Source organism: Marmota marmota, unplaced genomic scaffold, assembly GCF_001458135.2.
Source record: "Marmota marmota marmota unplaced genomic scaffold, marMar, whole genome shotgun sequence".
NCBI classification, from domain to species: Eukaryota; Metazoa; Chordata; class Mammalia; order Rodentia; family Sciuridae; genus Marmota; species Marmota marmota.
In genome coordinates this window covers 8938213-8960930 of record NW_025999998.1, presented here as the reverse complement: position 1 = coordinate 8960930, position 22718 = coordinate 8938213, and the positions used below count along the sequence as shown (strand labels likewise).

Sequence of the window (22718 nt, the reverse complement as noted above, 5' to 3'; positions counted from 1 at the left end):
TTTAAAAAAAAAAAAAAACAAAAAACTAGCATAATGATCTATTTTCTGATTTCGAAATCAGTAGGAGACTTGTGAAATGAGGTGGAACTAATTTTTACTTTGATGAGTTTTGCCATGCTGACCCCAAAGGTGCAGGTCTCCCCATCTACAGATTGCCAGATAAAGTCAAAGAGGATAAAGAGCTTTTCATTACTAGTTAGATGGGTTTGTTTTATTGAAGGCCAGGGCGTGAAAAATGAATTATTAATAAATAAATATAGTTTGAAAGTATTGAATTGCATGATTTGGTCTGTTGGAGGATGTGACTAAAATCCTTAGGCTACTTCCTGTGCTGTTATCATGTGAACTTGGATGTACATTTGACTTATAGGTTGTCATTACAGAAAGGCATCAGTGGCTGGATGCTACTTGGCAATTGATTTGAATTTAGTTTAAATTAAAAAAAAAAAGAAAATCCTCCAAGTTCCATTTATTTCTTTATTATAGGTGACTTCATAATATGAACTAATGAAAGTGATAAAATTTTGTTAAATGAATATTAGCTAAATTTATTTTCAGGAATAAGCTTAGATTCAAAAGAGCTTCATTGTGCTGGACTCTTACTGGTATCTGAGTTTTGTTTGATAGTATTGAAAAATCTGTCACCTATAAAGTTTCCCAATTACATTAACTGCAATTGATGCTGATTTCAGATTCAATTGAATGAGTATTGTAATGTGTGCTCCCAAGTCCCCTTCTCCTGCTGCCATATAGCATGCAATATGATCACCTACAGTAAGCTCATGATATAATATAAAATTTAAATATATTGCAAAGAATATTATTTTTGAGTGTGAGGAAAGCAAAACAGGTATTTTGCATCATTTATTTTAGGTTATGAATTCATATTATTTGAGTACCTACTGCTACCTTATGACATGAATAGAAAGCACCTCTTTTATTCTTTTTTCAAATCATCATTAAGGGTAATCTTTAAACACACAAGAATCTTAGCATGACATTTAAAACAAAGTAAAAAATTTAAAGCTTATTAACTAAATAACATCATGAGAGTAATTAAAGAGAATGAATTAATTTAAAGTCAGGACAACATCCATATTTTTCCCTTTTTACTATTACATTACTATAATTGTTTTTTATCTGAATTATTTGGAAAGAAAATTCATACCATCCTGGAAAATACCATGTGAATCTGACATGTTTTTAGTTCCTTCATTTAGTTTAGGCTAACCGTGACTGAGAAACTTTAAGTAGTTCTGTTCCATTAAATGGAAAAGAGAGAAGGTCAGGGCTCAGGAATCCAGCTTCTGTTCCCGAGACTGTCTAACAGCTCTCCTCTTGACAGCTGAGACAGGAGGTGGTGGCCTGCATGCGCAGGGACACCACCCTGGAGACGGCTCTCAACTCCAAAGCATACAAACGGAGCAAGCGCCAGACTCTGCGAGAAGCCCGCATGACTGAGAAGCTGGAGAAGCAGCAGAAGATCGAGCAGGAGAGGAAGCGCCGACAGAAACACCAGGTCCTTAGAACTGGGCTTTACCTGGTGTCTGATGGGGTCATTGGACAGGGTCAAAATGACTGCAGATATGTCCCTTTCAGGTGGTGGGAGAATCACAAAAATAGAAAGGCCTCTTGGAGTTTACATAGTTCAGCGACATCATTTTTATACATCAGAATACTTAGGCCAAGAGATAAATGGGTGACCTGCCCGAGATCACATACTTGGTCAGCAGCAGAATGAAGTTTAGGACCTAGCTTTCTTGAATTGCAGTCAAATATTGTTGGTTGAGACTACTATAATAAAATACCAGAAACCAGGTAGATTAGAAACAACAGGAATTTACTACTCAAAGTTCTTGATGCTGGAAGGCCAAGGTCAGCATGCCAGCATAAGTCAGTTTCTGGTGAGGACCCTCTTGTGGTTTGCAAAGTGCAGACTTCACGTGTCCTCATATGGCAGGAAGAGAGCAAGCAAGCTCTCCGGATTCCTTTACAAGGGCACTAATTCCATTCATGGGGGCCCCACTTCTAATACCATCACATTGCAGGATTCCAGCATATGAGTTGGGGGGTGGGGCCCCGCAAACACATCATACATTTAGTCGATAACAGGTATCATAGTCATGGTTTCATGGAAAGCTGCCTAACAGGTAGGCATAGGTGGGTTTCCCAGAACAAAATCCTTGGAAAAAGCAACTTGGAAAAGGAAAGAATTGAGCAAAAAGTTATTTTTATTACAAGTATAAATATGGGATCCTGGGCTTTTTGATGGCCCAGTAGAAGGTTTCACAGGGGCAGATATTTTAAAATATTCCTTTGTAGGGAATATTTTGAAATAGTTTGATATAGGATTTAATTTTGTTTTTATAATCTTTTACATTTTGTTTTTTTTCTTGTGCTTAATTAAGTGACTTAGTTTCCTTTTAAAAAATATTGAATTTTAGTATAAATAGGGTATACATTTTCCCTCCTCTATTTAAAAAAATGACTACAAATTTGTGCCATTTTCACTTCATATAAACATATTTTATATCACCGTTCTAAGATATTTAAGTTAGAGCAGAGGAAACATTAATTTTGTAACGTGATTTTTCACTGGAAATACCAGGTACCTCAGGTTTATTTTAGAGTGCAGGAGCGATATGCTTTAAATTTGTCATTGCCAGTCTCTTTAGTCCTGGATCTTCCCATGTTGAAGCAGCCACACCCCAGAGATGGAGTTGGCTTTTCTTCTACAGATATGCAATAACACAGCCATGGAGAGGTGCGTTTTCCCACTGGCCCATAGCCTGTCCCTCACTTGCAGAGGCCAGGGCACCTGTCCCAAAATAGATTCTAGTCTGAGTTGTGTTATGTGTACATTGAGAGTCTTGGACTAAGTTGATACCTTGATGTTGGGAAATGCATCTTAATCATCCTTTTCTCCCCCTTGTGAATCCTTTAGGAATACCTGAACAGTATTTTGCAACATGCAAAAGATTTTAAGGAATACCATCGATCTGTGGCTGGGAAGATCCAGAAGCTTTCCAAAGCAGTGGCAACTTGGCATGCCAACACTGAAAGGGAGCAGAAGAAGGAGACAGAGCGGATCGAAAAGGAGAGAATGCGGAGACTGATGGTAAGGGGGCCCCCTGCAGGAGCCCAGCCGGATGCTCGGTTCACATCTCTCTGCACTGAGAATATGAAATAAGGCAGGAGAAATGAAAGCTGCTTATCAAACATGTTAAAAAGTTTCTTTGAATTTCTGGAGGATGGACTATGAGTGTCTTCTCTTTCTTATACAAAGATCTATGCCATAGATCTAGGGCCAAACTTGATGAATGTGGTGTTGTACCATTGCTGTACAGACTGTAGCTTCTCACTTACATAAAGACAGGGACGGTGTTTTACTGGAGTTTGATAATTAGATCTGGAAGAATTATAAATGAGTTTCTTCTAAAAACGTCACTTCTCTGAGATGAACGGCCAAGTCCTTTTGTCTGTGTGTATGTGTGTGTGTGTGTGTACGTACACGTGCACGCTATTGGAGGATCAAACCCAGGTTGTGCATGCTAGGCAAGCACTCTACCACTAAGTTACCTGTATGAATGATCAAGTTTTTTTTTTTTTTTTGAGTGATGAAAATGTTCTGGACTTGTTAGTAATGGTGGTTGCACAACTGTCTGAATATACTAAAAATGACTGAATTTTTTGCCTTTTTTTATTGGTTGTTCAAAACATTACAAAGCTCATGACATATCATCTTTCATACATTTGATTCAAGTGAGTTATGAACTCCCATTTTTACCCCAAATACAAATTGCAGAAAAAAATGTGAATGTGTAACTGATGTGATCAAGTTTTTTTTTAATGAATAGCTTATTAGGTCTTATCTTTGAATCTAAGAAGGTCCTGGTTTTGGAGCCTCTTGGTGCTAATCAGAAATTATTCTGATAACAGTGTAAAAAGTGATTTTTAAGTTAATTTTGAGATGTTGCTTTTTTGTGGCAGCTGTGTTATTCTCAAGAGCTATTCATGGATCACTACATTTGCACTGTTAGTTTTTAGTGGATCTATAAGGGATAGCTTTATATTGTTGGAGTATTTGGTTTTATTGGCTATTTATTTCTGAAATTGGACAAAGCACACTCTAGATTTTAGAAAAGTGTAAGCAGTCGGTCCTGATGATAGGAGACCTGCAGAACTGTCTGGGGCATAATGCCTGAGTGGGTGAAGAGAAACTTTCAGCCCATAGTTATGTACCTGGGAAATTCTGAGTGACACTGTCTTCCTTGCTGGTATTACAGTCTGTGTTTTATTTTCATTAATTGTTCTTAGATTCCATAAAGTAGACACTATGTTTTTAAAAGGTTCCAGGTGTTCCTAAATCTTACTGCCTTATCCTGCCTCCCTCTCTGTTTTTGGGAGGGAGGGGACTGTCCAAGAGATTTCTCACTAGCTAGGGAGTCCATTTTATAGTAATTGGAGCAGTCAGCAGTCAAATTTGTCTGATTCAACTGAAGTGAAACTATATTAGAACTTCAGTAACAGATTGGTTTGACACTAATGATTAGGCATTTGCAAATCATTAATTTTTGCAATTAAATGATGGAATATACAGATAATAGAGAAACTGAAGTTTTTTATCACTCTTTCTTCAAGTGAGATCAACCATAACCAAAAGCAATTAGAGTTATAATAGCATTTGAGGTTCACGCTCATTCATGGGGCAGACAGCCGCCAGACTGAGTGATGAAGCTGCTGTCACTCGGGCAAATGCTGGAGTGACATCCTCGCACTGAAGACACGAGTTTTTCTGTGATGCAGTTGCCTCTTAAAGATTTTGCAGCTTGCTTCTTTTATTTAGGCATCACATGAGGAAAATATTTTGGAGTGTCCTTTAATTGGGTTGTATAAAAAAGATTTCTCTCTAAGTGGCTCAGAGTACATCAGAGTTTTATTCTGTTTAACCTCATAATGTTGCTTAATGGGAGGTGGAAGTGGAAATCATTGTATCTGTTTTATCGCTCAGCAGTATCAGACTTCAGGTGCTAAATGACTTGTCTCCAGTCATCTCAGCAATGCAGGTCTCTGACAAAAAAGAATTCTCAAAGTTTGACCTTTCCTATTATCCACAATGTTTCTTATACTTAGTTGTTTCTAAGAAATTATTTGTTAAAAGCCTATTTGATTGCTTAACTTACTGAAGTGTTTATGAATGAAAGGATCTTATGTCTGGAACTGGCTTCAAAACAATCAGTTTGGGGTAAAAGGAAGGAAGGGTAGCAATCGAACAGGAGTTGCCACCCATTAATTTTTGTTGCTTGCTGTTAGTTATATAAGAGATTGTACCATTCTATCCAGTTTTTATTATACTTAAGATTTTCTGAAATATGAAGTAAAAATAGATTTCAGAAGGGAATTGTCAAATTTTAATTATTTTTGTGCAGTTAAGGAAACAGAAGAACAAAGCACCGACTCAAAGTGCTGATAGCACCACACTCACACACACAGTGGGGCTTTGTGCCCTGACTTTGCTATGAACCCCAGGGTCCCCAGACACAGGTGTTGTACATCTGTATGTTTGCCTGGTCCCAGGCCCTTTGTGATGGCTTGTGAAACCTGGCTCATCCGGTTTGTTCCACTTACCACCAAAGTTCAGAGGGTCAGTAGCAGAGAAGAACCTAAAATGCAGTTGTCAGAAAATGTGTAGGGTGCTGTCATCACTCTCTCCTTTGCTTATAGGCTGAAGATGAAGAGGGCTATAGGAAACTGATTGATCAAAAGAAAGACCGGCGCTTAGCTTACCTTTTGCAGCAGACAGATGAATATGTGGCCAATCTGACCAACCTGGTTTGGGAGCATAAACAAGCACAAGCTGCCAAAGAGAAGAAGAAGAGGAGGAGGAAGAAGAAGGTAGGTGTTCTAGTGTTGATGGCTGAGCCTCTGCTCTTCCGGCAGGGATGAGCTTGAGTATTGCTCTTTATTAAGCACCACTTCCTACACTAATGGAAGGTTTGGATTATTGAATGCCAACAACTGCATAAATTGGTATGGGAACAGACCAGGTATTGGAGATAAGGGTATGAAGGACAGGATGTACTCCACCAAAGTAATAGTCTCTATTTTCATTGTTTAATACAGTATAATATTTTAAATTGAGTACCACACAACTGGCAGGAAGAATAAAAACATACAGATAAGTGTTTGCTTAAGTTTAATGGCAGTGTGGCAGGAGACTGCTGAGTTAAGAAACTGGAATGAAAATTAAGAATAATGCAATATACAGATTGAAATAAGCCGAAGGAAGATGTACGAGGTAGCTTTTAGGATTTTTTTTTTGGAACAAATTTCAGCCTATTTGGACAGATAGTGATGACAAAATTGCTCATTCAGTTCTGCTGCCCTGATGCTGCAGTGAGATAAGTGTGCAGATAAGGGTTTTAGGTAGTTAGAGGGAAAAAAATAGTCCTATGTAAAATATAACCTAATTATGATGAGAAATGAAGGGTAATATTTCGTATCTCTGTTCTTCAGCTATTATATCTCAATTCAGAAGTGACTTGCTGAGTGTAGGCCTCTGAATGCAGATTTCTTTAAAATTCAGATAGTCCAGTAATCTAGCTAGTTCTTGGCTGATGATCAGCCTTCTGTGTCTGTGAATATACATCCACGAACTTGACCAATCTAGGGTCAAAAATATTTTTTTGGGGGAAAGGGGTACCAGGGACTGTACTCAGGGGCACTCGACCACTGAGATACATCCCCAGCCTCATTTTGTATTTTATTTAGAGACAGGGTCTCACTGAGTTGCTTTGTGCCTCGCTTTAATTAAGGCTGGCTTTGAACTCGTGATCCTCCTGCCTCAGCCTCCGAAGCCACTGGGATTACAGGTGTGCGCCACTGTGCACAGCTTAGGATAAAAAATATTCTTAAAAATTTTGTGTGTATTAAAAGTAAACAGACTTTTTTCTTGTCACTATTTCATAAACAATATAGTTTAACAGTGACTTACATAACACATTGTGTAGGCATCTGTGATCCAGAGAAGATTTAAAGTATGCAGGAGGATGTGTTTAGGTTACATGCAAGTGCTCTTTCATTTTATACAAGAAACTTGAGCATCCTCAGAGGTTGGTGTCCACAGGAGTCTGGGAACAGATCCCCCATGGATACCGAGGGACTACTGTATTTTGTTTTCATGATAAATTCTGATTATACCAGGTACAAACATCAACAGAAAGTCTTCTTCAGAATTGTGAAGATTGAGGGTTGGTAGCACTTAATCATTTATTCTCTACACTGAATAATTGAACAAAATGTTTTTCAAAAAATAATTAATTTCATGGCTCCTGAATTCTCATACCTGTTTCATAATTAAGGAGGAGGAATAAATGATTGAGACGGTGCCTTCTCAACCCTGATTTCCTTAGTGTAAGATAGCTTACCTTATTGTGAAGACGAACGAGGGATGACTCAGGGCTTGGATTTAGACATTTTGTTGGAGAGGAATACCTCATTTTCTTGTCAATGCAGCATCATAGACTTTGCAGAATTCTAGCTCCCAAATTTCTGACTTAAAAAGACAATGTCAGAGTTAGTGAAAGGAACACAGGCAAACCAGATACAATTCTATGAGTGGACCCCGTTTTTGTTTATTCCTAATCTAGGGGTGTGTCTTGCCGAGGTTGTCACTATCATTGGTGTTTTTGGTGTTCAAGTTCATGTCCTATATTTCTGGTGAAGAAATGAAAGCTAATGGCCTGGATTTGAGCTCCTGGTTTATAAGTAACAGTTTCCTGCCATGGTATTTGGTAGTCTTATCATCATGGACAAAGAAAGAAAGATAGTTGACTGTCATTGATGCTGCTGATGTTTTTGTGTTGATGTGTGCAGAGTGGGGATTTGTTACAATATTTCTCATAGCACAGCTTACTCTACAGAATTTGTAGCATGGCACTCTCTCCTTCCAAATTCTTGCCCTCAGGTTTATTAATATCACTTGTTCTTTCTGTGTTATATTTTCACTCAACAACTATTAACTGAATACTTGCTATGAGCTTAGGTTGTATGCTAAAGAGAAAAGCAGTGCAGACAGACATTAATCAAGCTTTCACCCAAATATATAATTATAAACTGTGGTTAAATGCTGTGAAGGGAAACTCATAGTCAAATTAGAGGTGGGCCCTGCTCTTCTAGCAGACAAATAAATAATAGGTATCAAAGTAATGATAGCCTGCCTTGTGGAGATCTCTGAGCTTCTCCTGTTGGTCATTTCACATGGTAAATGTAGAGGAATTTTACTTTGACATCAGCCTCTTCCCCATCATGTGCTCAGGACACCTAGCATATCAGCACTAGGCCCTTAGCAGGACCATGGAGAAGGGGCTGTGTTTCCCTCCTGGACTATCTTGCCAGAAATGGGATAAAAAAGGAAGGAAAGAACCAGATTCCTCCTAGCCCGTCCAGTACTCTGTCTCTTTGACAGGGGTTTACGACTTAGTTCAAAGTGTGTTACCAATTCCAGATGCACCTTTATTCAAGTGCAGAAAAAAGAAAAAGGGGGACTGGGGTTGTGGCGCAGTGGTAGAACACTTTACTAGCATGCGTGAGGCATGGAGTTTGATCCTTGGAACCACATAAAAATAAACAAATAAAATAAAGGTATTGTGTCCATCTACAACTAAAAATTAAATAAGTAAGTAAGTAAGTAAGTAAGTAAGTAAATAAATAAATAAATAAATAAAAAAGGAAAAGGGTGCTTTCAAAAGCACATTATTTAGCACTTTGTATTATCTGTAGTTCTTCTACCCTCCAATAGAGGGAATGATTGAGAGCTGCTTGTTCCAGCTCCTCTGATGGAGGAAACTTTTGCATCCATAAGCTTAGAAATTCTGAGCTCTCCCTTTCAGCCTTTTCTGAGAGCATTTAATATTATTCTCTGCCGATCCATGTTTTTTAAAATTAAAAAGGCATCAGTACACCTTTGTTTTGAGAAAATCTACATTACTCAGAGATGTAATAGCCCTGCGCTGGTCACAGCACTTGAAGGACCCCAAAAATAGACAACTATAAAAAAAAAAAAAAAAAAAAAACTTGCCATTGAAGATGAATACGGTTGACCTTGAAATTTAATTGGAAAAGGATTGTTTTTTACCTTCAGTGGTAAACTAGTATGTGGTTTTTCTTTAAGAGAAAATAAAAAAGCCCAACGTAACAGAAGGCCTTTGTCTTTTTGTTTACTGTCACTCTTGAATAAAGGGATGGGTTTTCTTTAACCTCTCATGACCTTGTTTAATTTTCTCTTCTCACCATTAGGGGCATTTATGTGTAGTATATATTTATAAATCATTTTTGAAACTTCTCATTCTCAGCCTGGTCTTTCATTATTGCCTTTGAAATGGAAGAAAAAGAAGTCAACTATATGCATCTACGTAAGGGTCGGAAGAAGAAGAATTTTTAAGTATTAAAATATAAAATTATGTGGAACCAGTCTCTGCAGTGTTTTAGGAAGAAGGTGCTGTTATGTGCATTTAACATGACCTTAAGGTCTCTGATCTCTGCCATCGTTATTCTCTAATATCCACAGGGTGATGACAGGATAAGAAAGAAGGAGCTAGATAAAGCCACCAGGTATATGGAAATAGGACTGAACATGGCCTTATGAGTAAATTGGATGAGTACTCCCTGAATCATGTAAATTCATAACTGTATAAGAAAAATATGCATATTAATTTTCCCTTTTAGAATATTTTATTAAAGGATGTATTACACAGTACTTCAATCTCTTGGTCTGTTAAGAGGGTGATAGGAAGTTATTTACCCCACAGATTTGTTGTGAGGTTTACATGGGAAAGTTTATATAAAGCATTTAGAATTCTTCCTGGTACATATTAAGTGCTCAGTAAATATTAGTTTGTACCAAGGATTCTGTGATATAAAAGAGTGATCATGTAGTTGAAATGTGGTTGTAGGTTTTTGAAAATGAAATACTTTTTTGTCCATTGACTGCCTATTTTTTGTAATGTTGACTATATAAATGGTCATCATATTTTTGTACTTGAGGATCAATTGGTTATTAATGTAAGGATGTCTTTTAGGACAGTGATAAATTCTTTGACTCTTGGTGCATGCAGAAGAAAAATGAGGATTTGTTATTTTTGGTGGACTCTGCTTACCACTGGGCTCCTGAACTTCTACAGAGAGAATTTTCTAATTACATAGGCTCTAATTTAGAATGGCTCCTGGTGGTAATGAGGTATTTCTCGCAGTGCCTTAGGATATGTTTTTGCCTAACCTGGTCAAAAGCTTATGCTAGAGGGCACCCCTGTTACTGCTTAGCAGTCTAGCCTTTTCAGAGGTTTTGCTTCCAGAGCTATTTGACATCAAGCCAAATATAAATATGAAATTCTCCTTTCCACATCTTTCAATGGGATGTATACTAGCAGAACTGTTTTTGTTATTTATTTGTGACATTTCTTGAAAACCTGAGATACAAATTGGCATGTGCTCAGAAAACCCATGGGGTTTCACTGTGCCACAGATCTCTTATATTTTTTTTTTCTCTTACATTATTTTTTTTTCTAAGTTGCTTTGTTCTTCTCTCTCTCTCTCTCTCTCTCTCTCTCTCTCTCATTGATTGCTATTATAAGTAAAGCTCAGAACTGTTTCCTTGGAGGGAGAACTGTCCTGACACGCTGTATTGGTCAATGTAGTGATAGGAAATATCTTTTTGCAACCTTTGTAGATAGGTTAAAAAAAATCAGAAAAGCCTGTTGTCATAATTTATAGTGAAAAAAGCATCAAATACAAAAATAGTGATGTTGGTGAGGCTTTTGTTTTAAATTTAAGTTATTTCCTGATTCTTCTGAATTCTTAAATTTGTCTTCCATTTCTCCAAAGACTGTACAGTTTATTGCAGCTTTTACCTGTAAAATTCTCCTAAGTGAAAGAAAGGTTGTAAGCAGTTCTGCCCATTTGGGTATAAGGCCTAGTAAAAGAGTAGGTAGACACAGTGCTACAATGATTAGATTTATGTGAGTAGTTTAATGTCAAATAGGTGAAACCAGAAGTTTGGATCAAAGTCCTGTTTAACTGGATTGACCAGTTAGTGGAATCAGAATGTTCCAATTGGTTTTGTCTTTAAGATACAACCCAGGTAATGTGCAAATGCCTGTTAATTTGATATTCCTGGGCATTTTTTTATTGCCTGATAACCTATCTTAATGCTCACAGCACTGCTTAAATGACAGTAAAAGTAACCCAAGTGGTTCCTAAAGCTTAGGTTTCCAGCGAAGCAGAATGAGTCCTTAAGATGCCAGCACGTTGGAATGTTGTTTCAGCATATTGTAACAATACCTGCTGGGGAATAAAATGCATTCACTTTATAATAGATTGTAAAATATTCGACATAAAAGTGTTTCTTTACAAAATGAGGCTCTTTGTAGCCCCTGTGCTGTGGTAAACTAAATAAAGTGCCCCACCGAAGTCCTCTTCTTGAGTTCAGCTTACACAGGATTTTCATAGTTAGGGATTTCTTTCCCTCTGCAGTCCCATTGCTCATTATTTTATACACCTTCTGTGTAGAAGATGAGTAGCCTGACCATAGCTTTGTTCGCCAACATTCCTAAGTGGAGGATGGGAATTGACACTGACCTTGGAAGTTGGGAACTCAAATCGTCTTTAGTTTGAATGATTTTTACTAACAAGTTATCTCCAGTTAAGAGTAATTTGTATCATTCCATCTCTTGGTATGACTAGGTTAAGTAGACTCTTCCCTCCCTACAAAAGCATAATTAGTTCTCAACTTTTTGTAGACAGGAAGAAGCCAGTGCAAGCTTGATTAATGAATGAATTACAGTATTTGTTTTGGTATTTTTTAGTCAATGAATGTAAGCCCGGGTGTCAGCCAGCAATATTAAGAGCCTGTGTTTATGATTTCATGCTGCAGATAACTCTGAAAATCTGTCAGGTGGCAGGAGATGCTATAGCTGCTGCTGCAGTAGTGTTAGGCCACTTCACCAAGGGCTTGGAGAGTATCCAAAGTTAGCTCACATAGTAGCACCAGTCATAATCTCTTGGATAGAAATTTAAATAGGGGAGGATTTTGGCTTAGTTTTGCTTGTTCTTTTTATTTTGAGATGAAAATTTGGTTTAACGTGAGAACATGGATTTATGAAAGCACACCAACCAGAGACCCTTACCAAGCCAGAACCCAAAACATCATGGGAGAAAGGGCATCATGGAGTAGAGCACTACTTGGCTTCTGCCTCTTAAAACAATGTGGCAAAAGTGGGTCTAAGGACAGGGCATATATGAGAGAGGTCACACAGAACTCCAATGACAAATTGTGTGTGTGTGTATGTGTGTATTCTTAACTATTTTGTGACTTGCAAATATATTGGTGACTGATTACAATAATAATTATTGAGTGAGTATAATCAAAGTAGAAGGTGCTGTTCTTGGTGCTTTTGTTCATTCCTGCATTCCCCCACTATTTATTTAATGGCTTTTAGGTGCTAAGCGCAGCTCTTCAAGGTGTGAGAATCCCTCAGTAAGCAAAACAAATAGAAGCCCCAAACCTGTAGTCCTGTGAGACAGTTTTTAGACAATGCTAGAGACACTCTTAATTATGGACATGAAAGAATAGCCTCACACTGCTCTGGCTTGGTTATGTTGTAGAGGTGGACACTTCTGGCATATTTTATGTAGAACGTTGGATTGTGCATGTTGAAACAGTGATCTGGCCCTGCAGCAACCCTGAGACGCTTACCATCCCTATTTCACACAAGAGGGAACCAAGACACACAGAGAAGCAGATTTGCTCAGGATCACAGTGAAGGTTTCTTGTACTTAATCCAGGGCTGGGATTCACGCTTAGGTTGCCTAATTTCAGAACCAGGAGGCTTAAATCTAATAGTGCTTTGCCTTTGCATTTGATACCTAATACAATTTTTAAATATAGTTTAGGGGACTGTACATACTGAAAGGGCCCGATTATGAAGCAGTTTTTAGATAATGCTGGCTAGTCCGTAGTATATTCATAGGAAAGTATCCTTCAGAATAGTTTCGCTTTTATTCATTTATGGTGTTTCAAGCTTTTAAATGTTCTATTCATTGAAATGGTGATCCAGTTCCACTTGCTAGATATTTGAAATTGACTTTTTCATTGTCTCATTAGATTTTCTTTGTTGGCCAAATTTGTAGCTTATTTCTGGTTTGCATGGAAAGAATGGTGGGATTAATTGACTTTCTCCCATTAATTAAAACTATCCCTTGAGTGCAGTGCCTGAGACTTCCAAAAACGGGTCCTTCAGTGGCTGGAGGCAGGGATGGTTTCTTTGCTGAGGGAGGGCCTCTGCCATTGTTCACTGCCTCCCTAGCCTTAAGTTGCAGGGCCTGATGCACTGGGAAGCCCATCATTCCTTTTGAGCTTGTAAATATTTTTATTTCAGAGTGGCATAGACAGAAAACTAAGTTCTTGGACTGTCATAACCAAATGCTTTGGTAGGAGCTACATTGTTGTATGCCTGTGCCTTGGCATACATACACATGCGGATATTTGGCAAGAGAGTTATTTTATAAAAGGATCTTCAAAAATTTTAAACATTTATAACACTGCCCCTTTTCAGTATGAACAAAAGGTTAGATTTTAAACATTGAACATTTTCAGTAAAAGTTGTTTTGTTGAGATACTATTGAATTATTTTCATGGAAGGCAAAGATATATTAATAGAATCAATGTCTTAAGTAAGTGAAGTTGAGTTAATATTGATCCCATATCATTGTATATATTTTTAATTAACTAAAGAGCCCAAGGGAGAAATGCTCATTTTCTTCAATGTCTTGACAAAGGAAATGACTGAAGTTTTTTTTTTTCCCTCTCGTTGTTTTACATAGAAATAATATAGCTTTTCAGTAATAACTATAAAATAAAGATTCTGTAAAGGTGATATGAAATATTTTCACTTGTCAGAGAGGTTATTATAAGTGGAAGAAGTTTCAGACTATTTTGTATGTATTACAGATGAGCTCTCTTGGTTCTGTATAAAAGGTGACATAATCTTAGCTACTGATTTAGTTGTCTTTGAGGCACATAGAGGTTAATGGACTAAGATATTGAAATATTTAAGAAAAGGTAGATGACAGAATTTTTCATGAGATCATGGTATCTGTATCCAATTTCCTTATATACACACTGTGGAAATGCTGTATATTACGAAAGCCAATTAGGTAGAATGAAAAACACCCAGGAAACTCATGGAAATTTGTATTATTTTATATTTTTATGACCCAGGAGCAGCCCAGAGCTGATTCTTGATGGACATTTTTAGAATGCGCTTCTTTATTGCTGATGAAAACTTGCTTAGGGAATAGGCAAGTTGAACTAATTATGTCAGGATTTGTCTCCACGGTGCCAAACACAAGAAGGAAGTTTCTTGTCCTCACTGCTGTCTCAGTGCTGCCATGTCTTACGCTCTTTGGGTCTCTAAAGATGCAATCCACAAATCTCTAGTGTGCTGGCCTTGAATCACATCTGGCTTTAAATGACTCTCTGCCAGTTGCTAATACAATGCATGCTTTGTGCTTTGTCTCAGATAGCAAAGAGAAATAAAAAGACATTCACACTTAAGCTTTGTTAGATGATTATGGGCCATAATGAAATAACGATATGTACCAAAGAATTGTCATGAAGTCCTGTCCCATCCTCTTGATTAACACATAACATTTGACATTGTTTTGCAGAAGGCTGAAGAGAATGCAGAGGGTGGGGAGTCTGCCCTGGGACCAGATGGAGAGGTAAGGGAAGTTGCCCCCATTGCAACCACGCTCTGCTGAACGGAGTCCCTCTCATACAGTGCAGTACCATTCTGTGTGTGTACTAATTTTATTTTTACTCAGCTAATCATTTTAAAAACAGTAGTACATAGTAGAAAATCAGAATGCTGTAAAAGGGATACAATGAAAAGCAATCTGCTTCCATTTCAGACTGATAAGGTTTCTTGTGGACCTTTCCAAAATTTTCTGTGCACAGATAGACCTATTGATGAGTATATGGAATGTATGTGAATTTTACGTGATTCTGTAACTACATTTGCTCAGTTAGTAATACAGAAGCATTAAGTATGACCCAGCTTCCCTAGTTGTTTATTAATTCGGAACTACAAAAATATATAAATTGAGAGGTTGGGGATATAGCTCAGAGGGTAAAGTGCTTGCCTCGCATGCACAAGGCCCTGGGTTTGATCCCAGTACCACACACAAACAAATATAAATTGAACAGTTCAAGTATTTGGTTAACTTATTTTTTGACAACTCTAAAGGCTTAGAGTAGAGCTCATGTATGTAAATACATGAACACAGTCCTCAATTTTATTTCCTGGTATTTCCAATGTTCTCTTGGATCAGAAGGATACAGTTATTTATTTATTTATTGGATTTTTTTTTTTTCTGAAAAACTCAAGGATCTGTTGCCAGTGATTCACAGTGAGGAGGCACATCCCCCAAGCAGAGCAGGAAGAAAGTTTGTTTGAAACTACCTCTTCCCTCACACCTTGATCAGCCTGTTTGGAGGGTTGGGCATGGGATGCCCCTTCTCATTCTAGAATCACTGTGCACACGAGTCCTGTTGTGTGCTCACACAGTCTGGATGCAGAAAAAAGGTCCTTCCATGCAGAAACCTTGAAAATAAATGTTGTCTAACTACTGTAATTCATCACAGTGGAAGAAAGGATCAGGATAAATGTCTAAGTGAAGAAACTCTCAGTGGGCTGTTATGAGGGAAGAATACTATCTATCAGAGCACTTAGACATGATTCCAGCTTGCCTTACCTAAGCATGTCACATGTCTATTTGTAATTAGCAAGCATGCAAGAAGATATTTAATGTTACTGTCATTGTGCTCTTTCTCTTATTATCTCTTGGGAGTATTAGTCACTGATCTTGGACCTGTGACATATACCTTTTCCCCCTACTTTCATTTTTAACACATGTGAATTCTGATTGCTGAAGTTTGCAAAGTGGACATCTTGCTCAGTTTGTTGTGAAATAATGCTCTTATTAATCTTCTGTGTTCCTTCAGTGTTTTTTGCCAAAGTTCTAATTCCAGCCGCAGTGATTTCCAATTTTCTTTGAGGCATGACATTAGCAATAAAGCAAGCTCTATTAAAATAGTTCCAGATATGACTTTTTTTCCAAGGGAAATGATAGCAAGTGGTCGATTTCCTTCTTTAGCTTGTGAGTATATGGATGACCTTTTGCATTAATGAGGAAGAAACGTCATATTGCCACGCAAATTATTGGTGCCTGAAACCACTCTGTTAGACTGCATGAAAGGGAAAAGAATAAACTGGAGTAAGCTTTTTCTTCTTTTAAGGTTATTTTTTGTGAACAATCACTAGTATATTGTTTATATATTTTTTATTCTGACAGTGCTTTGTTGAGGGAGTAAAGAAGTATTTTTTTTTTTTTTTTTTTTGGTCATAGCCTATAAGATATAGTAGATAGCCTTCAGCATGCTGTTTTCCCTGTCAATTTGCTTAATTGGAATAGTAAATTATACAGTATTCCTAATTACAGCTGATAGTGTTTCCTTTATTTATTTGACCACAAAACCAATTAAGAATAACTTCGGAAAAAATTCTTTGAAATAATGAATTGCCTAATCCATTTTATTGCTCTTGAGGAAGTAGGTAAACTTGAAGCAATCACAAATCAAGCATTTCCAAGCATCTTACCTGGGAATGTGCTCCTAGAAGTTGGTATCCCATCAGTAGCATTCATTTGCCTAGGATTGCTCCATTTGGGGGCCTTTTGAGACAATTTGTTCTCGAGTAGGTTAAATACAACCTCTGCAATTTCATTTATTCTTTTAATTTTCTGAGCAAGACATTTTTTAGAGCTTAGTAATGAACTTCAGCTTAGCCTTGATCAGTCCACCAGGTTATAAATAATCAGGCCCTTTTCTTTATCATACAGGACAGTGGTTGAGTTAGATACCTGGTAGTTTGATTTTGATAAAGAACGCTGGTTCTGCAGAAGCCAGTCCAGCCACTAATGAGATAGCATGAACTATAGTACCTTTTCTTTCCTGATTCTTTGAAACCAAGGCTTTGCTATAGTTACCTAGGACTGTTAGTTGAGGTGGTGGTTGTTAGTTCCAGAAAACCAAGATCAACTCTGCCTGCCTTAGGTAAAAAAGGGAATGTAGTACAGATTGAGTATCCCTTATCCTAAGTGCTTGGGACCAGAAATGTTTAAGATTTTAGATTTTTTTGGATTGGGGAATAATTTGCATATACATAATGAGATTGTCTTGGAGATGGGACCCAACTCTGAACATGCATTTCATTTATGTTTCACATAAACCTTACACACATAGCCTGAAAGTAATTTTACACCATATTTTTAGTCCACCTGTGTTTTGACTGTGACCTGTTCTATGAGTTGTGGAGTTTTCTACTTGTATGTGTCATGTCAGACTCAAAAAGCTTTGGAGTTTGATTATTTTTGGATTAGGGCTGCTCACCCTGTAGGAGGATATTGGTAACTCATCAGATCTCCAGGAATACCGGAGAATCAGACCCAGAACTCTGCCCAGTGTGGTACTGTACAACTAATCTGTTGAAGACTTACTTGGCTGTTGTTGGGAGTGGGAGCTTGACTGAGCCCAAGGCACTTCACTGACATGGCTGCCACTATGATCTGCTTTCTTCTGGTGCACCGGTTGGTCCCCACTGCCTTGAACTTCTGGCTCCTAAATCAGAGTGTTGGCGAATGCATACAGTTGAAGCAGCTAAGGTCTCGAACCTGCACCTTAGCTTCCAGGGAGTTCTTTAGTGGGAGGTGGCCTCTCACTTCCCCCCCAGACACATTAGGTAGTGAAACTTAAAAACACAAGGAAAGGTTTCAGATGCTGGGCAGCCAAATGGCTGAGAAATGTCTAGTGCAGACCGAGAGGGTGTCTTAAGATCCAGCAGTGACATGACTTTTCCCCCCCTTCTAGCCAATAGATGAGAGCAGTCAGATGAGTGACCTGCCTGTCAAAGTGACTCACACAGAAACTGGCAAAGTCCTCTTTGGACCAGAAGCACCCAAAGCAAGTCAGCTGGACGCCTGGTTGGAAATGAATCCTGGGTATGGCATGAAAGCACCATTACTGGTGTTCTTTGGGCATCTTAGGTTTTGATGATCCTTGTAAAGTCCTTGAGACTAAAACAATGTGGGCTTGCTGAGACGGTGGAAGTGCTTTTCTGCGTCTGTCACCTGTACACAGAACATGCTCCTTAAGTCCTGCGTGTCTATTGTTTCACCATTTAAAGAACTAAACCCCCTCTTTTTCTCTATTCCTTTCCTTAGTTATGAAGTTGCCCCTAGATCTGACAGTGAAGAGAGTGATTCTGACTATGAGGAGGAGGTATGTATACATCTGTGTTTGGGGTTTACTATTGAAGTTCATAAGGGAGGAAAGTTTTTTCTTAATGGAGTCCCAGACCCAGAGTCCTTCTGTCCCTTCTTCCTCTAGGGTTGACTTTCAGGTGAAGGTTGGAGCTAAGCATGTGCAAGAGCTCTGATGTTACATGCCTAGTGGCACACTGATCTCCTGGGGCTCCTGGCTGATGGGGAAGCTCAGTGAATTCTAAACTCATTTGGGACCAAGAGAAGAGAAGTGGGCATTAAATTGGAGATGTTGAAAAGGTCTTTAGGGGAAAATTGACGATGGATTACATTGGGAAGGGCAGTCCCATGCCTCTGAGTGGTTCACAGTGAGAGTTAATTGCCTAAAAATTTCTGAGTCCATGAGCCCTAGAGTCTATTTGAAGGTGCAAACCTGAGAACTTAGATAAAAAGAGTACCATGGTCTTGGCTTAATGAGTTTATCGATCCTCTGGATTTCTCTCTAAATGTGATTTTTGTTTGAATCCTTTGATATACTTGTTACCTAAAGAGAAGCACACTTCTCAGTCTCTTGGAAGGAATTCTTAATGTCTAGAACATAAAATGGGAATCTTGGATACTTTGAATAGAAACTAAGAAATAATTACGGTATTTGTTAGGTCAGTTATGAAATTTCAATAATTACAAATAGAAAGATTAAAAGAAGTTTGAATACCCAGAAATGTGTGATGTGAAGCAGCAGCAGAAAGCAGTATTCCTCTGCACGGAGCACTTGGGGGGTCCTCAAGAGTTCTGCAGGCATATTCATAGGGAATGTATTTAGGAGAAGGAGTATATTAAGATGTCTGAAGCCTGACTTTGGAGAGAAGGATGTAGCAGATATGGTGTACCAGGCTCTCTGATAACCACATGATGACAAACATGCAAGTTCTTGGCATGATTTTTACATGTTTAGTCTTGGGAGCAAGGGTCTAGCGTCCCCAGAGGGTCCCTTTCATTCTCCCATTCAATGCTCTAAACAACAATGGAGTGGTGAGTTGCCTGGTAAGTAGATGTTAAATTCACTTCCTCTCTTCACTGTATTCACTGGCTTCATTCATAAAGTTGGATGCTACTTGTCTTTTCAGGAAATGCCAATCATAAAATTCCCTTGTAAAAATGTAGTTTTCCCCATATCTTTGCTCCTTTCCCAGGATGAAGAAGAAGAGTCTAGTAGGCAGGAAACAGAAGAGAAAATCCTTCTGGATCCAAACAGTGAAGAAGTTTCCGAGAAAGATGCGAAGCAGATCATTGAGTATGTGTCTCTGTTTTCTCCCTTGGAGATATACTGCGTGAGGATCACACTGTGTGGTTTTTCTTTTAGAAACTCTTGTTTAAGGGAGGGAGCCATCTTCATGCCCTGTAGTTGACTTGGCACTGTCCCCGCAGCCTCTCAGAAGTCACTGAGCTCCAGTCCCCCAGGTCCACAGGCTCCATGTTGCTCATCTCCTCCCTTTGTTCCTCTTCCCTTCCTCCTCACCTTCCTCCCACCCTCCCTTTCTCCCCGACTCTTCTCCTTCCTTATCCCCTCCTCCATTGTGGCCTGTTCACACCTGTCATTGGCACTTCTGTCCCAGGTTGGAATAATCAGATTTATCCTTATCTGGTGAAGCTGCTTCCCTGCTTTTTCTGCCTCCCTTAATGAGACCCTCACCTAGAAGCCCGAGTTTGCAATGCCATTCCCGTCTCACCCCAGCTGCCACAGCTGAGTCAGCCCTGGGCTCCACCCAGCCCCTCAACCCCCACTCCACCCTTCTGAGTACCAGGTCTTACCATCCTATCAGTGGTCTACACATCTCTCTGCTTGGATAGCTCATTATTATAAGGAAAGTTGTATTATTGTAAGAAAATTGTTGTGAAACAGTATGCAAAAGGGAAAATTTTAAAAGTTGAATTGTTTTCTGAAAACCAGAAATAAACATCCTAATATTCTCCCCCGCCCTTTTCCATAGCTAGCTGCCCCATTTCAAGAACCTTTGTTCTCCCAATGCACTCCTGTTCCTTTGCTGAAGGCATTCGGAACACCTCCATGGCTCTTCATTGCCCATGGAGTAAAATACGGCCTCATTAACAAGCCATAAAAGATCAGAGACTACCTTCCTTCCTTCTTAACCCTGTAATGTCCTCTTTGATCCTCTCTCATATGTCCTCCAGTCTTTAGCCAATGTTCTGTGAAAAGAACAAATTCATTGGCAGAAGATTAATCTGTAACTGTAGGGTTCAAGCCCCTCTCAGTCTTTGGAGATCAAGGACACCTATTGTGTCCTGGGCAGAGGAAGTAACCTCTCTGAGCCTCAAGTTCCTCACATGCCTAGAATCGGGATAATGCTTACCTTGCTTCATTTCTGTGACGATTATAGCAAATATGTTTTAAGTACAAGGCATGTAGTAGTTGCTAAACTATCTGTACTGCAGCTGTTTTAGACTCTCCATTCATTTTTTGGGTGAAATACCACACACACTCAAGTGACCATGTGTGAGTCTCTATTTTGTTCTCCTCAGGACCGCGAAGCAAGATGTGGATGATGAATACAGCATGCAGTACAGTGCCAGGGGGTCCCAGTCCTACTACACTGTGGCTCATGCCATCTCGGAACGGGTGGAGAAGCAGTCTGCCCTCCTCATCAATGGGACCCTGAAGCATTACCAGGTGATCGGCATGTCCGTGTGTCCTTGGCAAGCCATTGTGTGTTACCTGAGGTCAATTGGAGTGTGTCATGCAGCTTTTGATGGCTTGAAGACGGTGACACATTTTAGGTCATGTCACTTATATTGAGAGTCCCTCCAACAAGTCTGTAATCCTTCTTGCAGCGTCTTTCTACACGTGTTGTCTTCTTTTTCAGGACACACCATACCAGTTTTCTCTTATAGTTTTTGGGATGAATTTTTGTTATAAGGAATACTGACTTAACATTTGGAAAGTTTCACTGGGTGTGGATCTCTTCAAAATGGAAAATCCAGCCACATCCTCTTAACATAGAAAACCTCCATACCTGAAGTAAATGAAATATTTCTTTAAAAGTTTTAATTTTAGCTAGAGTTTCATGCTATGGATCTTACCAGCTAGTATAATCTACTACATTTATGCTTTTTCTTTTGAAAGGTACCATATAGTTGTGAGCACCTGTGCTTTGATTAAAAACTAGGCTATCAACAACAGATTTTCATTTGATCTGCCTGAATTGAGGTCCATTCTTGCACCTTTTACTACCTGTAGTGTTTCTCAAAGTGTGTTCATTGGAACATTTGTTCCATGAGTTTTTACTAAAAATATATATAATAATAATAATGGTTTGGGGGAAATACTGTCACCTGTAACTGGGACCATTATGTTATTTTCTATTTTAAATTTGGATACGTGTGTGGTTGTGTAGGGGCTCTTACTATTGGCCATAGGCATAACTCTGGTCTGCCTCAAGCCAACCAGACATGGTCCCCTTGGCATTTGCCTCTCTTGGCAATCCATGCTGCACATCAGCATCGTGCAGTAAAATATCTTTATTTATATTGCTTAAGTTTGTATTTATCACCAAGGCCATTCTTTTATATCACTTATGAATGTCCTATAAAATGTGTATCTTATAGAATATGCATGAAGAAGTGCATGCTTTAGGTCAGTGGTTCTTAAGCTTCTTGGCACCAGGTCCTATCCATTCTTAAAAGTTGGCACTGTTTGCTGCTGTCACGTGAGAGGGGAGCATGCCTTAACTGGTTGTACCATGCTGCCTGGATCGGTGCTAAAGTGCCAGCAGTTGTGCCCGCAATTGCTTTTGCACCATTAGTGCTGATGTCAGTGCAGTAAAAATGACAAGTGATGCCTTTATAGTATTATGAAAATTATTTTGACCTTAGGATGTTCTGGGTGTTCTGCAAAGGTCTTGGGTGACCCCAGAGTCCCTGGAACACACTTGGAGGACCACTGCTGTCTCTCCCTGACATAGATGTTAACTCATGGTGTAGTCTAACGGACTATCGTGTACCTATATAAGAGATTCATTTTTGGATTATTCATCAGTAACTTTTTTAATGCCATGTGATTCCCTCCAGCATCTCTGTAAGCGTTCCTCATCACTCCCGTTTCAAAACTCCCTCCTCTGGCTTCCAAATGTGAGTCCTGTTCCTCTCCCCTCCTCTGGAAGATTCCCTGGATGTGGGTTGTACAATCTCCCTTTGGATATTTGCCTGGTGAAGTTTCTTCTTCTTGGAAATCTGCACCTTTATCTGCCTGATGTGTTCTCTGTTTTTTCACTGATTAATTTGAATTATGGCTCACAGCTTTCCATGGTCATCCTCTCTATGAGTAA

General features: G+C 38.8%; 1 protein-coding gene across 8 annotated transcripts in view; it reads left to right on the top strand.

Moving 5' to 3' along the window:
* Smarca2 (SWI/SNF related, matrix associated, actin dependent regulator of chromatin, subfamily a, member 2) overlaps positions 1-22718 on the top strand; it is a 171675-nt gene that overhangs the window by 46110 nt on the left and 102847 nt on the right. For all 8 annotated transcript variants that reach the window (XM_015492887.2, XM_015492884.2, XM_015492889.2 and 5 more), the window contains 8 exons: positions 1346-1519; positions 2945-3118; positions 5725-5895; positions 14725-14778; positions 17984-18114; positions 18337-18394; positions 19569-19669; positions 20917-21064. In XM_015492887.2, the coding sequence (XP_015348373.1) occupies positions 1346-1519; positions 2945-3118; positions 5725-5895; positions 14725-14778; positions 17984-18114; positions 18337-18394; positions 19569-19669; positions 20917-21064 (1011 nt within the window). The remainder of the gene's footprint in view (positions 1-1345; positions 1520-2944; positions 3119-5724; positions 5896-14724; positions 14779-17983; positions 18115-18336; positions 18395-19568; positions 19670-20916; positions 21065-22718) is intronic.